Here is a 16,282-nt window from a genome sequence, read left to right as displayed (position 1 = left end):
TGCTGTTTTAGAGGAGCGGTGCTTCAAAGGATAATCTGCAGATTTCTGTCAGAATCTGCAGATTATACAGTACAAATGAAATGTTCACGTTTCTCCAACGTTGTCTTCCCAACAGTTTCACTGACATCTACACAGGAAGCGTTCGCGATGTAAAAGACGGATTTAATGCGACATGACCGTTCAAACAGCAGTCGCTTTCTAAAACATCAGATATGTATCGGATTCAGTACCACATACGAAAGTGACCCAGATCGGATTTGAAAATATCGGATTTGTGCCGTTCACACTGTCATACCATGATCGGATATGGGTCGCATTGGGTCAAAAAAATCAGATTTGATGCGCTTTCGCCTGCAGTGTGAACGTAGCCTTAGTCACCGCCTGTTGTTCAAGCTTTTTGTCAGCCAATCAGAAGAAGGTTCCCGTTTATTTAATCCACAAGTAGTTGATTTGTGGTTTAACATAGTGGGTATTTTTTTAATAACTCTGACTTCACTTCATTCACTCTTCATATAAACTGCATTTAAATGGATAAATTCCATTTCATTTACCATACTAACGCACATTTGCATTGTGCCATTATCATTTGGACGTTTCATCCAATTTTACAATCTAAAATCTAAACGTGACTAAATGTGATTTCCTATCTTTAAAAGCATAATTCAGCCCATTTAATGAGATGTTCTGTAATGATAATGCAGCTCGTTCATAACCCTCCAGCTCCAGTCAAATCTAATAAGCAGAGGGAGCAATCACACTGTTAACATGTACAGAGAAATACTGACTTGGCACACGTGTGCCCTCAGATACAGACACTGTTATTTCCAGCTGACACTCCTGCGCAGGCACCTGCGCTCTATCGCAGTGCCTGCATCCTCCTACAAGAGACAAAGCACGTGTGTGTGTGTGTGTGTGTGTGTGTGTGTCCAACTAAAACAGTGCATTAACTCCAGGCTGGCAGCCGAGTGGAGGTAACACCGTGTTTAGCACCCTGACAGGGAGGGCTTGTGGACGGCTGTCGCAGGCCCGTGTGGGGACGGGCGGGATGTCTCCTGCTTGTAAAGCACGACTCGAACGTTTCCTATCGCTGCTCGACTCCAACGAGGCCTAATGACTAATAAATGATGCACGCAGGCTTCCCTTCGCTTGCTTATACTTTTCTGATTCTCGCTTTCAGCCAACGCAAACATGCTGTCCCGCCTCCCTCCTACTAAACATATGACCCCGCACTCCAGCACTCCCACCCACCACGAGCCACCCAGGAACAATCTGTCCTGTTATTGTGTGGCCCTGTTTTTCCACACTTATCAGCCCTCTGAATTTAAATAAAGCTGTACCGCTGACACTTTGTTGCCTGGAAACACAATAGGATGCAATAATAATAATAGCATTTTACCCCCAAAGCCTGCAGGACCCTTTAAATGGGGGCCACGTTGCCCCTTTTGCACAACTGCAAACTGTTCCTGTGTGCGTCGCACTGAGAGGTAAAGAGGTTTCTTTCTTTTTCCGTGGGTTTCTTTTGTGCCTGTTTCCTTCCATCAGGAGCCCGGGTTATTTCTGCGCCGTCCTTTTCAAAAGATTTTCGGAGCCTTTCGGGAGACTTTAATGGAGCAACTGATCCAAATGGAAAATGTCATTTCTGGCCCTGACAGACGTTCTTTGTTCAGGTTCTTTTCTCCAAGAATACCTTCACTCATTTCCGATGTTTCCTTTCTGAGTTTTTCTTTTCTTTATTACAGCTGGTCTTAGCTGATGCAAGACCTCCGACGGCATTTAGAGGAAGTGCGCCGATGACCTCACTGGCAAGGCGTGTCTTACATAACAGTAACTCCCTCTGGTTAAGAAGCATTTCCTGGCACTCCTGATGAAAGATTAATGCCTCTTCTTACTCTTGCTCAGAGTGCTTTCTTCCATGAGAACTCCTAAAGTTAAAACACGCAGGGAACGAGGACGCGAGATGCTGAGATAAGCCTGATGTAACAGCAAGATAGTACGGAAGCCCACTGCTGCACTTTCACGTACTCAGTGTTTTTAGGGCTGTGCGTTTCAGAAGTGGTTGCTCCTCTCACAGGGTGCTGGGAGCTGATGGGACTGCTTATGATCTGCCACACGTGTGAATAAATAAAGGTGGATTAGTTTGATCTGCTGGATCCCTTCGAGTCATGAAAACCTTCCTTTTCCTTTTTCTCTTAGCGGTGTCAGTAGAAGCACTCCTGCTAATAGAGAATAATTGTTAAAGTCGATGTTTTTTGCCACTTTTTGCTATTTTATTGCATTTTTTATTTTATTACTCTTGGATCATCATTGAATGCGTTCATCCTTGTTTTGTAAGACTAAATGAATAAATCATGGGATAAATTCGCACTGCTCGGTCAGAGGTAATGAGATACGGTGCGATACATATTAGCATTAGAAGATAATCATCTGTGCGCCTCTGATATCAGCCTCTCTGATGGTTTTCTGCCCAGATACAAAAGAGGCGAATGGGAACATGGCAGCATGCCGGCTCAAACCCAGAAGGGTTTTTAATGGCAGCGTAATTTGCCTCAGTGGTTCTTGTGGTGATTCAGAGTACACTCAAGTGAGCCTCCAATCAGCCCTGCTCACACCAACTGTGGGAAAACTCACTAAGTACACATTATAGTGGTTTTAAAATTAACACATCTTTAACGACTAACACTGATGCCACAATATCACCCTACCCTACTCACTTCACTGACTGCTGGTAGTTTCACTGTCATTATACTGCAAACCTGCTCACATGCAAAATCTCTGCTAAACTGAACCAGAGGGAGCCGGTCACCTTTACTGTACTCTGGGATTGGTGGACTAAAAGAAGCCCTTAAAAACCTTCGAGGATAAGGCTGATCTGGGAAGGCATTAGACTCAGCTTTCGATCTTTAGAAAATGCAGCCTGTGACAGGAAACTTTGGTCATTTCAGACGAGGTCAGGTGAGCACAAGGCTCAAAGTCCGAATTAGTCTGTGGAGAAACCCTAAAATCCACACCGCTAGCACTGCAGCAAGGAAAAATAGCTCCTCCCACACTGATGTGTACTGTGAGCTCCCCTAGATTTGTATTCTCTGTGGAAAAGCGGTGATCAGCACGCCTGATCTTTGTTGATTAAGCCAAAACATATTAGTTATTACTGTTACACGAGCTATGATGGCTAAACTTTTCCAACTGAGCTGCGGTTTGGGGAACGCCTCGAAGGGGACTGGCGCCATCTCTCGGGCCTTGCACAGCCCCATGTACTAAATAGAAGTGGGAGGGAGGGTGGGGCACGGAAACGACAACAAACAGCTTGTAGAACTGGGGGGGAACATGCATAGATGTGGTAGGCGTGGTCCCGCCCCTGAAATTCCAGTACTTTATCTCCAACTAATGACTGCGACTTCTGGTCGAGGTGAGGAAGTACAATTACTTTATACTTCAGTAGAATTTTCATGTATCTGTACTATTCTTGAGTATTTATGCTTTTTACAGAAATACCTTTACTGTTCACTCCCACCAGTTTTCAAAAACAGGCTTTTTACTTTATGGGGAGATACTTTTTCACATCACTGGCTGTTCAAACATCAACAATAAGACACAGAAGACCATCCACGCGTCGCTGGTGCTTATCGGACGCAACGAGATGCAAAAGAGAAAAACACATAATCAATGCATCGTCTATAGAGCTACGCTGAGGGGTGGAAGTGAGCCGGGATGATCCAGAACAGCGTTTTTGATGTAGATGTCTATAAGTTTCGGTTGCGGTACTACAAATATCAGCCAACATACATACGTGTACAGTTTGTCGCACAGTGTGTCTGCTAGCTGCAGGTCCAGCTGCTATTTCCCAGGCAGAGAAAAGAGTGCGAGATAAAAGAAAAAGACGGAGGTGATATTTAAAGGTAAGGACTGCTCGGTGACATTTGTTAGACTGGAAATGTAAAACCCTCATTTTCAAGGCTTTTGAAAAGATGTGCTGCTGAGGTAATGCTTTCTCATAGCGGGAAACATCCTGCCGTGCAAACCGAAGTATATTAACGTTTTGTTATCCAAAGATTGCAGGAAAAAACTGGGGAGTGTGTGCAGCTAAAGAGATTAGCCTGCAGCACTGTGGTGGAGTTTACAGTAATGTACTGTGCTGGTGCAGAGCATCTGTGGTGGACATCATGTTAGGTTACATCAAGGGTAGCACACATCTATTTAGATTTAAGCTGATGATGCTGATTAGATTCACTCAGTGAACTCCACCTTTATAATAGCTTCATAATGCTTCTGGTCTCCAGATGTTCCTGCTGCTGCATTCACTACAATTTCAAAGTGTGCATTCAGCTCAAGAACACAAAAATAAACTTTTTGGGGAGTGCTATGTTTTAAAGTTCCCATCAGATAGAATTACTCATTAACTGGACCGGTTAAACTGGGCTGGATGAGATGCGCAAGGTCTGAGTAAGTGCCCAGTAAGATCCTGCTGTATGTAATAAATATGTTTTGGCATAAGGGCTCAGCATACTAAGTAAACTCTGCAGGTTCATGTAGCTTTATGGAGCATTTTTCAACACTGTGCTCACAGCTTGTTCCTTCGGTTTAAAAACTACCCTCAGATGTATGAAAATGCTAAAAACAGCACACGAGCTTATTGTTTGCCTGTATATGACACTTAAATAGTTTGTTTGCTTGTTTTTTACGTGTTATAAATATGATATAACCCTGCTGAACCATGGCGTGACATCATACAGTTGGACCGTGTTCCGACTTTTAACTTGAACCCCAACCTAACGTGACCGAGGAGGAAAACATGGCGAAACAAAATGTGCATCAATATGAAGACGCAGAATTCACAGAGTTGAGGCGGTGAGAGTGGGCGGGGCCACGGCGGCTGAGAGGAAGAGCGCTTGAGAGCGCTGCTTCTGTCATCAGCTGTTTATGGTCCAACATATCGTTTCACCTCGACCGACATAAACACAAAAACAAAGTGTATTTACTGGTCTTTGGTTTATTACTGGTCTTTGTGGGGGAACACTGAACTCCACTCCTGAGCTCAGTGAACTGGTCTCAGAGGAGACAGCGGATGGTTTACTCCCAAGCAGGAGACCATCTAACGCTTGTGGAAACAACAGCCGAGGGTATTTAGAAGTTACCGCATTCGCACGGATTCTCCCGTTGCTTCTCTCCTCTTCTCACTTCTGTTGTTTCCTCTCGCCTGGAAATGTTAACCAAAAGCTTTGCAGTGTAGTCGGGATGATTAGAAATAGCAGTTTTATAACCGATTTATGTCATTAACCCTCGAGTGCACTGCAACCGAAGTAATTGCAGCATTCGTAGGTGAAAATATGTGTAAAATATTTAAGATGTTTTAAGACGATTAATGTGATTTTAAAATAGACGTGCCTGTTGGCTGAAATCGTTGGCTTTTCTTCACACTCTCTGAAGCAAACTGTACTGCTGCCTGTTTAGTCTCCTCATCCTGCTCACACAGCGTCACTGTCCCTCTACTGTAATCTGCCTAACCCTCACCGTTAGCAGCCACACCAAACAGCTACTGCTCTGTGAATGCATGCTCGCTGAGCTACAGGAGAGTCAGTGTGTCGTGTAGTAGCACATAATACGTGTGCAGTCCATCAAATTGAAAGTGAGCCAGTGGAGCCTCACCTTGACGTAGAGCTGCTGGAACTCCTCCAGGTTGAGCCGGCCGCTGGGACAGTCCTTCAGGAATCCCTTGTACCACTGCTTCAGCTCGTGCTCGTTAAACTCTGTGTTCTTCACCAGATCCTCCATCACTTCAGGGGTCAGCTTGCTGTTCTGTTTCCCCATTTTTTCTGTAACAAGCAAAGCACAAAGGGGGCACACGGCATCTTTACATTAATACAGAGCACAAAGAAGAACGTCTCCATGTGTGAATCTGCAGTAAAAGTCTGGAGAGCGATTCGTTGGGGTGGAAAGCAGAAAAGTCGAAAGGAAACACACACCAAAGCTGCATCTAAAAATAACCTTTAAAACAAATGGAGCAAAATGCTGTTTGTACCTCTTGGATAATAACAGGGTCAGTTTGTCAGACTCGCTGCCTTTGAGCAGCTGCTTGGCCCACTTTTGTTTACTTTGTTTTTAAAGACACACAAATGTGCTAGAAAATGTATCAAGTTTGAAAAAGGCATGCTTTTGTCTTTTTCGTCTCAATATAATTTCTTTCAGTGTCATTGTGTGCTGGGCAGCGGCCAGGAGCAGAGGCCCTGGTGGACTGATCCCCGGCTGCCAAGACTGGCAATAGGGACATGGAATGTCACCTCTCTGGTGGGGAAGGAGCCTGAGTTAGTGTGTGAGGATGAGAGGTACCGGCTAGATATAGTCGGGCTCACCTCTACACATGGCTTGGGCTCTGGAACCAGTCTCCTGGAGAGGGGCTGGACTGTGTCTCAGTCTGGAGTTGCCCCTGGTGAGAGGCGGCGGGCTGGGGTGGGTATTCTAATATCCCCGGGCTTGCTGCCGGTACGTTGGGGTTTTTCCCGGTGGATGAGAGGGTTTGTTCCCTGCGCCTCAGGGTCGGGGAACGGGTCCTGACTGTCATCTGCGCTTATGCGCCGAGTGGCAGTTCAGAGTACCCAGCCTGGGGGGGTGGGGGGGTGCTGGAAGGTGCCCCACCAGTTGTCCTGCTGGGAGACTTCAATGCTCACGTGGGTAACAACAGCAAGACCTGGAGGGGCGTGATTGGGAGGAACGGCCTCCCTGATCTGAATCCGAGTGGTGTTTTGTTATTGGACTTCTGTGCAAATCACAGTTTGACCATAACGAACACCTTATTCGAACATAAGAGTGGCACGAGTGGCAAAGTGCACGTGGCACCAGGACACTCTAGGCCGGAGGTCGATGATCGATTTTGTAATCGTATCACCAGACCTGCGACCATATGTTCTGGACACTCGGGTAAAGAGAGGGGCTGAGCTGTCAACTGATCACCACCTGGTGGTGAGTTGGATCAGGTGGCGGGGAGGACGCTGGACAGACCCGGTGCACCTAAACGCGTGGTGAGGGTGTGCTGGGAACGTCTAGCAGAGGCCCCAGTCCGCGAGATCTTCAACGCACACCTCCGGCAGAGCTTCAACAGCATTCCGAGGGAGACTGGGGACATTGAGTCCGAATGGACCATGTTCAGCGTCTCCATTGCCGAAGCTGCTGCATTGAGCTGCGGCCGCAAAGTGGTTGGTCCCTGTCGTGGTGGTAATCCCCGAACCAAATGGTGGACACCAGAGGTGAAGGGAGCCACCAGGCTGAAGAAGGAGTCCTATCGGGCTTGGTTAGCGTGTGGGACTCCGGAGGCAGCCGACAGGTACCGACAGGCCAAGCGGAATGCGGCTCGGGAGTGGCTGAAGCAAAACTCTTCGGGTGGGGAGGAGTTCGGAGAGGCCATGGAAAAAGACTTTCGGACTGCCTCGAAGAGATTCTGGCAAACCGTCAGGCGTCTCAGGAGGGGAAAGCGGTGCTCTACCTGCACTGTGTATAGTGCTGGCGGAGTGCTGCTGACATCGACTGAGAAAATTGTCAGGCGGTGGAAGGAATACTTCGAGGACCTCCTTAATCCCACTGACACGTCTTCCGAGGAGGAAGCAGAGTCTGGGGATGAGGGGATTGACCCGCCAATTTCCGGGGGCGAGGTCACTGAGGCAGTTAAACAACTCCTTGGTGGCAGAGCCCCTGGTGTTGATGAGGTCCGCCCCGAGTTCCTGAAGGCTCTGGACGTTGTAGGACTGTCCTGGTTGACACACCTCTACAATGTTGCGCGGAGATCAGGGGCAGTACCCCTGGACTGGCAGACTGGGGTGGTAGTCCCCATCTTTAAGAAGGGAGACCGGAGGGTGTGTTCCAACTACAGGGGGATCACACTCCTCAGCCTCCCTGGGAAAATCTATGCCAGGGTGCTGGAAAGGAGAGTTCGTCCGCTAGTCGAACCTCGGATACAGGGGGCTTTTACTTCGGTGGCTTCAGAATCTCATCTCTGCTTTTTGCGGATGATGTGGTTCTGTTGGCTTCATCAGGTGAAGGCGTCCAGCTCACACTGGAACGGTTCGCAGCCGAGTGTGAAGCAGCGGGAATGAGGATCAGCACCTCCAAATCTGAGGCCATGGTTCTCAGCCGGAAAAGGGTGGAGTGCCCACTCCGGGTCGGGGATGAGTTCCTGCCCCAAGTGGAGGAGTTCAAGTATCTCGGGGTCTTGTTCGCGAATGATGGGAGAAGGGAGCCGGAGATCGACAGACGGATTGGTGCTGCGGCTGCAGTGATGCGGACGCTGCACCGGTCCGTCGTGGTGAAGAGGGAGCTGAGTGTAAAAGCGAAGCTCTCAATTTACCGTCGATCTACGCCCCTACCCTCACCTATGGCCACGAACTGTGGGTAGTGACCGAAAGAACGAGATCGCGGATACAAGCGGCAGAAATGAGCTTCCTCTGAAGGGTGGCTGGCCTCTCCCTTAGAGATAGGGTGAGAAGTTCGGCCATCCGGGAGGGGCTCAGAGTAGAGCCGCTGCTCCTCCACATCGAAAGGAGTCAGTTGAGGTGGTTCGGGCATCTGACAAGGATGTCTCCTGGGTGAGGTGTTCCGGGCATGTCCCACCGGGAGGAGGCCCCGGGGCAGACCCAGGACACGCTGGAGAGATTATATCTCTCGGCTGGCCTGGGAACGCCTTGGTGTTCCCCCGGATAAGCTGGAGGAGGTGGCTGGGGAGCGGGAGGTCTGGGCTTCTCTGCTTAGGCTGCTGCCACCGCGACCCGGCCTCGGATAAAGCGGATGAAGATGGATGGATGTTTTTAAAGGAAAACTCAACCACTGAAATTCATCAGAGCTTTTGAATTAAATTCATTAAACCCAGCTTTGGTATAAATAAGAGAATTATCCTAGATGACTACCAGTCTATGGAAATAAAAGCTTTTTTACGTAGGGTGTGTGCCTGCCCTGTCCTTCTTTTAATTATTTTTAAGACCACATTACATTAAAATCTTTAAAAACCTTTAACCACATTTTCTATTCTGGCCTTTAGTTCCTCTCAAACAGAGAGAATCGCATCCTAAAATCCTAAAAATGAATCTCTGGTTTTGGAAAGGGTACCAATGACATGTTAGGATCCTAAGGTAGTTAACCCACTGTGACTGTGACCCACTGAAACACTCAAGTATGTTTTGGTTTAAAGTCCCTTAATTTCTCCGTCTGCCACCCAGCTGCCTCTCCTCCATCGAGCTGCCTGCATCTGCGTAATGCTGATGTTGCCACTTTATGGCCTTGATTAGCGCATTAACCAACTCATAATTATCCTAATGTGAAAATGATGGTTTCGAGTTTTGGAACATTTCCGCTCTCGCTCTCTCCTGAGATGTTTTATTAGATCTCTTCAGCTCAAAAAACCAAGGAGGACGTGAGGCAGCAACAGTATGTGATGTGTGGTGCCAGACGGTCTCTGCGTGAGCACCTTCCTCGGCGTGTCGTGGCTTCAATATGTGGAGAAAATAAAAAGAGCTCAAACTTTAGAAAGATGATTGTTTTGCTCTGATTTTATTGGCAGGGTCACACTGTTACTGTGTGGCAGAGGCAGAGCAGGGACTGGTTTATCAAAATGTCCCTGTGAGGCTCTTAAAGATCCTCTCACAGCTGCCAAACAGCAGCCGCGCACTGTGAGAAGTTATTAAATTAACAACGCCTTTACAGTTGCCAAGTTTGCTTATTGATCATCTATTGGACCTGATTTTGTCACAGCGCGCCCGCTGTTATACCCCGGTGGTCATTCTGCTTTAAATGTGGGTGACAGCACCCGGGCAACTTTCCAAAACGATCAATGCTCGACGAGAAGCAAATTTCCCTTCTTCTATGTAAAATAAGAGGCAGGGGTGCCGAGATCATCTGACAACAATCACCATCCGCAGACAGCAGAGACACTGACTGTGCTGGGATTTTGGCTGCATTTACAAAGATCACTGAGAGAAGGTTGCAGGTCTCACGCTTTATCTTGAAAGCCAAACTTACTCCTGCACACCCCACAATTTTTTATCTAATTATTAAAAAGTTGAATTTCAGTAAACTAAAACTCAGTAGCATCTGATAACTCTCTGTTGTTTATGTTTATTTTCCCACAATATTCATAATCATGCAACTTAAGCCTCAGTCATGAAAGCCTAGTGACTGGTTGGCAACCCCCTGCAGATCCAAAACCTCCTTTGGCTGCTAGAAGACAAGTTTGTATGGAAGACGCTGACATATCTGCAAGCACTCGCTAACTAGCTGCCAGGTTATAGTGAAGCAATGATTGCCATCAAAATAAAAGCTGCGCCTCAGCGCTCAAACCGACACATTTCAAAAGATGCAACTTTGATTTTCTAATAAATAGTTTATTAGTGTTTGCAGACACGTATTCCATACCAGTGAACCAATCAAACCAGTCACAAGGACGTCTTTGGAGTAACTCCTTATAAATCTTTTTCACCTATTTCACTCAGCAACCTCACGCAGCCAGCCAATCAGGAATATTCATTTTTCCCAGTATATCCCATGTGCATTGATTTCACCCGACCAACATTACACATACGGTGGATCTTTTCCACAGCAGTCGGGCCCGCCCCGATGTTTGACAGCCACTGCAGGTTTTTGAAGCCCTGCTGCTCACTCACTGAACAGAAGAGAGGGCAGCAGCAGCAGCAGAGCAAGACCTTCATTTCATGAAGCAGTACTGTTCACAAAAGAAAAGTCAATAAAGGGCTACGAAAGGTGCTAGGTCGGCAGCGAGGAGGTGAAATGAAGCATAACAGCTGTGAGTCAGAAGGATGTCAGGTGCCCAAGCTCAAAGAGTATTTAAATCTGAATCCCCAAATTAAAAAAACAAATACATAACCAGCGATGTGAAGCGTGCAATGTTAAATGCAAGCAATACGTGACATTGTATCGTAATGGAAAAATATAATAAGGAGAAAAATACAAAGCCCAAAAACGCATTTTTATTGCATTTTAAAGTGATAACATTTTGGTTAATATGTTACAAACATGAAAGAGTATCAGTCCCATCTAGTTATCATCAAGGGACCTTTTAACTCATTTAACTCAAGCGTCTTCCTAGAGGTTTAAAATAGGTTTGTATTCTTTCACTATGATGAAGAGCAGTGCATTTCTTTTTTATGAGCCCTAAACCACAGGTCAGGCTATTTTAGAACATCGTGAAATGATACGGATGGTGTGTGTGTGTGTGTGTGTGTGTGGACATCTCAGTTGCTTGATCTAATCTATTCATCTGCAGGATTGTTGATGGAGAACTCGAACAGTGGAAAGAGTGACACATCAGATCAGAAAAGTTATTCTTAGCAAACGGGGAAAAATGAAATAGTTCTTTTTCAAAAGTGCTTTTTCAAGCAGCGCAGACACTCCCTGGACCAAAATCTGGGAACCGTTAGTCTACGGGAGATAAATATACTTTGTCCTGAAAGCCAATTTCAAAAAGTTTTTTCCAGCTCAGCTCAGCATGACCCAAGTTCATAGAGACGGTTTGGATTAATAACGTACCAAACGGAAATTTGAGTTATGCAATGACTAAGTGTGATACCACATTGTCTGCAAGCTACATGGAAATTTCAACAAATACATGAACTCATAATGAATTAAAGTGAAGTGCTGCGGGTGCACTATGACACAGACTGTACTGAAAATATGAAGTTTTGATAACAATGAACAAAAATCCAATTAAATCAGAAACAGTGTGACACGGAGCCATTAGGTTTAATACCTGATGGGAGGTGGAGGTGGGAATCCAGCCAAAACTGGGACAAAGATGGAAGCAGAGAGGAACGAAGAGAGAGGAGAATACAGATGGAGAATGTCTGAGCTTTTTCCTAATGCTCAGTAAGAGACCGTAGAAAGACAATGACAGTCACGGTGAGGATGTAATGCAAACTTTTCCCAACTCTGAGGGAAGCAATTGAAAGGACCAGCGATGAAACTGCAGGATGCTGGTGGCTGACATACGAAAGGGTAGTGCAAACATTAGAGAGATAGAGCTTGGAATCTCTGCTCATGACCAACCGTTAGCTTTAGTGTGACGCACAACAAGTAAACTGCTTCCTGTGTGGACACAGCGTTACACTATCTATGTATTCTACATGTTTACTGTGTAGTATATGATGTTTAACAGCAAGCTGTGAACGAACACGAGTGCACTTAACAAAGTTTCATGTTTATGTGCACACATAGTGAAATTATTCTACAGTGAATACACCAATTTAACATTAACACTGTGGGTTGGCCTGAGTAAACTCTGCAACTGTTAGCTAGCTAGCGCTGGTATCGACTTTAATACCAATGTTGTATCCTTCTACTGCTGGCCTAAAATCTTTGAGCTAAGATAACAAGTGCTCAATTTACACTTAACGACTTTCGCGAGCCCAGTACTCCTACGGCACTTAATTTAGTTGTACTAGAGCCTGACTGATTTATCAGCAGGCCAATATTAACAACAGGCTGTTGATAATACCTGTTTGCTGATCACTCATCAGTGTCAGAATATATAACGGTCGATAAGTGAAAATTAAACAGTAAAGAAGAGAAAGGACTTCAACCATATTTAAGTGTTGGCATTGCACAGTTTGTCCAGCAGGGGGCACTCTGCAACTTCCTCATTCTGAACGCCACAAATACAACAGTTAGCTATAAACAGTGTTTGTCAGTTTACTTGAAAATAGTAATTAGTTACTAATTAGGGATTACTTCTCCAAGAAAATAATCCTATTATTTTAATGATTACTTATTTTCAAAAGTAAATAGTTACTTTATTCCTTAGTTACTTTATAAACATGATACACGATGAGTTACTTACAACGTGTTACTGCCCATCTTTGGCTATAAAGAAAAAAAATAACTACAGATCATAAATGTTAGGGAAACGTTTATGTTCTGTGTCTGACAGAAAAACAGATCAATCACCCGATATCAGTCAGACTCTAAGCCACACATAACATGAACTCATATCCACTCAAATAAGTCGAGTGCCTCATAAAAAAAAGAAATGAAGCTCAAATGAGCAAAACTGCTTTTAGAAAATGTACTAAAGATTTTGTTTAATGTTTTCAATTTTCCTTTGGATCTGCCTTTTCAAGGAGCCAAAAATTCAGGAAAAAAATCTGATATCACAGCAGCCCAACAGATGCAGTACAGTGGACACATCCCAACACTACTGTGTGTGCTACTCACTGAATAAAAACAACACAGAGGGAGGAGCTGTGTCAGAGGACTGCTGCGTGACATCAGTGTGTTCATAATTTGTTTTAATCGTCTTCATTCATTCAAACCAACAAATTAACCAGACCACTCAGATACAGCAGATACTGGAGCTAATCATTACCTGAGCTTAGACACTTTGGGACATAAAGCTACAGCAGAGTAACATCTCATTGATTCACACCAGCTGGTTCTTTAGAGCCACGACCTGTAAATGCAGACATACTTCTCTCGTAGTTATAACACAGATTATACAACCTGAACACTCAAAAATGTTCAGTTAAAAAACACAAAAACCTTGCATCCTTCGAACAGTAGCTGTTGAAGAGCACAGAAAAGCACGCCTGTGTTATTGTGACTCGCTGGGCATCCTAAATGCTTTTAGCTCGTTCTGTAAAGAAGAGGAAGCTGTACAGTTTCCTCATTCATACCTCAGCCTGTGATCCTTCCACTGTGCTTTCAATGTGAGAATCTACTAAACTAGATTTCTAAGATTTTTGGCAGCAATTGCAATTATTCAACAGAAGTGAATCAGCTGTAAAGCTAAAGCGCTGCTATATTGTGAAATAAGGCTCCTTTGTGAAAAACATTTTTTTAATTACAAATGAGAAAAAAGAGAAAAAAGAAAAGAACAGCACATGGCTGACTCGGCTCCTTAAAATAAATATTTCTGACACGACGGAGCAAAATATGACGACACCCCAGCTTTTAAATATTAGAAAATCACAATAACAAAATAAGTTTTAAGTGTGTAACTCAGATGCTCCTTTGTTGCCATGTTTACTGTAATATATACAATATATATACTTTACAATGATGAGTGCTCATATTGAACGTTAAAAAAAGTTTAAAATAACGACGTTGGCGTATGTACAAGTGATCAATATGCCTGAGCATTTGGCTCATATTGAAGATAATATCCTTCTACACTCGGCTCTGTATGATGTCACAGAGAGCAGATATCGCTATCCTAAGGAAGCAAGCCCCTCCCACCTGCTGTTCAAGCTTTCTGTTTATGAGGCGCATAAATAAATATTCGGAATCATGTAAAGCAATTTTTAGTCCAAGAGTAAAAGTACGGATGTAGCATCAGGTTAAAACCCCTCAGTGTTGCAGTGAAACTGAGGAGCCTGTGTGCAGAAGGCAGCAGCTGCAGCAGGAGGCCACCGTGTCCTGGGAGAGATGTGAGCAGAAGATGGTCTCACTTACTGTTATGTGACTGCATACGTGAGTAAGTGACTGTGTGACAGAGAGACAAAGTAAATGCATTTGTATTTATAAAGCACGTGTGCATGTACGGACGCATTACTTATGTGTTTAGGACCACAAGTCTATCACAGACGCTCGCTGATTGAGAATGAATTGTAGTGCACTTTGCATCCCAGAGATAATGGAGCTCATAAACATTTGAGGAACATCTCAAGGCACCCTGAGCACAGTAAGAGCAAGCAGCAGCATATGCAGTGCTGCGGCAGCGCACGCTACCTGTGAAAACCTCCAGGGACTGAATGCACTTTTGATAAAAGACACAAACATCTTCTGCACTACTTAATGGTAATTCTCCTCTAAAACATTCAAAACCTGCTTAACAATAGCGTCGCATCATAATGCAAGTGTTGCTCTCACCAGTCATTGAACAAGGGCTGAATCTGCATCTGCAGTGTGTGCCAGCGTGCTGCTAGGATCCAGCTTTACAGCACTATGTGAGCTGTTCTGCCACACGGTGCTATAGCTGAGCCTTTAGGAGGGGAGGGTACACAAAATTCATGGTTTCAGCTTCATGGTGCGGCTCTTGAGTCATGGTTTCTGGAAGTAAATGACTGTCATTTTTACTGAAAGAGTTAAGACACATAAATGCTGTGTAACATCAGAAAAAAGGCTGATGGGCTTTAAAGTCAGCAGGACGATGTTCAGCTTTAACAACACTGGTGACAGGAGACGTCCTTTATAGGAACTGTCACCAGACAAGCTTGGTGCTCAAAGTTTAACACGGTGGCCGATGCATATGCCGTGGGTAAAGAAGTTATGGATTCTGGTGGTGCAGTAAGACCATTTACAACCTTAACTCCATGTGTAGTTTGAGTTAACACATAGATCTCAGAAATATAATTGATATATTATCATTGCCAACAGCTTTTTAGTATTTTTTCTTCTGGCAAGGCAAATATGTCGACACCTTCTTGGGTGTGCTGAATAAAAACCGCATGTCACACACCGAGCGCGCACACACACACACACACTGTTACACCATCAGTTGGCCTTATAAATGAATATCGTGTTTATATAATAGAATGCAACTATATCCTTTCTCGAGGAGTAAAATTGACAAGTCACACATCATCTTGATACCTCCCACCCCATCTCGCTTCATATAAAACCTGCACAACCTTTAAAGTGACGTGCGAGGTGATACGTGGCACTATTTCATCCTACACATTTTTAAAAAGCCTTTTTTTCTGAGACCTTTTATTTATGTCTGCAGCGAATGATTTGAGTGACGTATTTATCGGCTGTATCAAAGCAACCCACATGGTCTGTGTATCTGAAAATATTGCTGTTCCACTGACTGTCATTCTTGCGAGCTGCCTACGAGCCCGGTAGCTCCCTGTCACCTTCCCCCTGTTGTTGATGTTTACTCAATCGAAATAAAATGAGAAATGGAATCAAAAGTATCTTTTTACATGAACGTCGCCTCTCGGCTAACAAATGCAATAATGACTAAACTCGTTTCCATTCACCAGCTTACTCTGTTACACTGTCTCCAACACCAGAGAGATGGTGCACTGCTAGAAATGGGATAAAGGCAAGGAAAGCAATCAGGGGGTGACTGGAGACTTAGGGTGACCAACCCCGCCCCCCCCCCAAAAAAATAAAAAATACGCCTGATGGCACTTAATTATATGCATTGTAATGTTTTGAGGCGGTTACTCACATCTACAAAGGGACAAGAGGGGCAGCTGGTGCATCATCAGCCAGTGGTTTGTTTTAGCAAGAGAGCTGAGTGGGGCTGAGTCTGGGACGAGGGGTCACTCTGCAGTGCGATGCAGAGCAGAGC

General features: G+C 44.9%; 1 protein-coding gene across 2 annotated transcripts in view; it reads right to left on the bottom strand.

Moving 5' to 3' along the window:
- The window catches only part of vsnl1a (visinin-like 1a), a 42,765-nt gene that overhangs the window by 24,447 nt on the left and 2,036 nt on the right, over positions 1 to 16,282 (bottom strand). For both annotated transcript variants that reach the window (XM_039599241.1, XM_031740821.2), the window contains exon 3: positions 5,644 to 5,810. In XM_039599241.1, the coding sequence (XP_039455175.1) occupies positions 5,644 to 5,805 (162 nt within the window). In that variant the 5' untranslated portion in view covers positions 5,806 to 5,810. The remainder of the gene's footprint in view (positions 1 to 5,643; positions 5,811 to 16,282) is intronic.

This window comes from Oreochromis aureus, linkage group 15, assembly GCF_013358895.1.
Source record: "Oreochromis aureus strain Israel breed Guangdong linkage group 15, ZZ_aureus, whole genome shotgun sequence".
Classification (NCBI taxonomy): Eukaryota; Metazoa; Chordata; class Actinopteri; order Cichliformes; family Cichlidae; genus Oreochromis; species Oreochromis aureus.
Note: the sequence above shows the minus strand (reverse complement) of the source record. Positions and strands in the feature narration are given on the sequence as shown.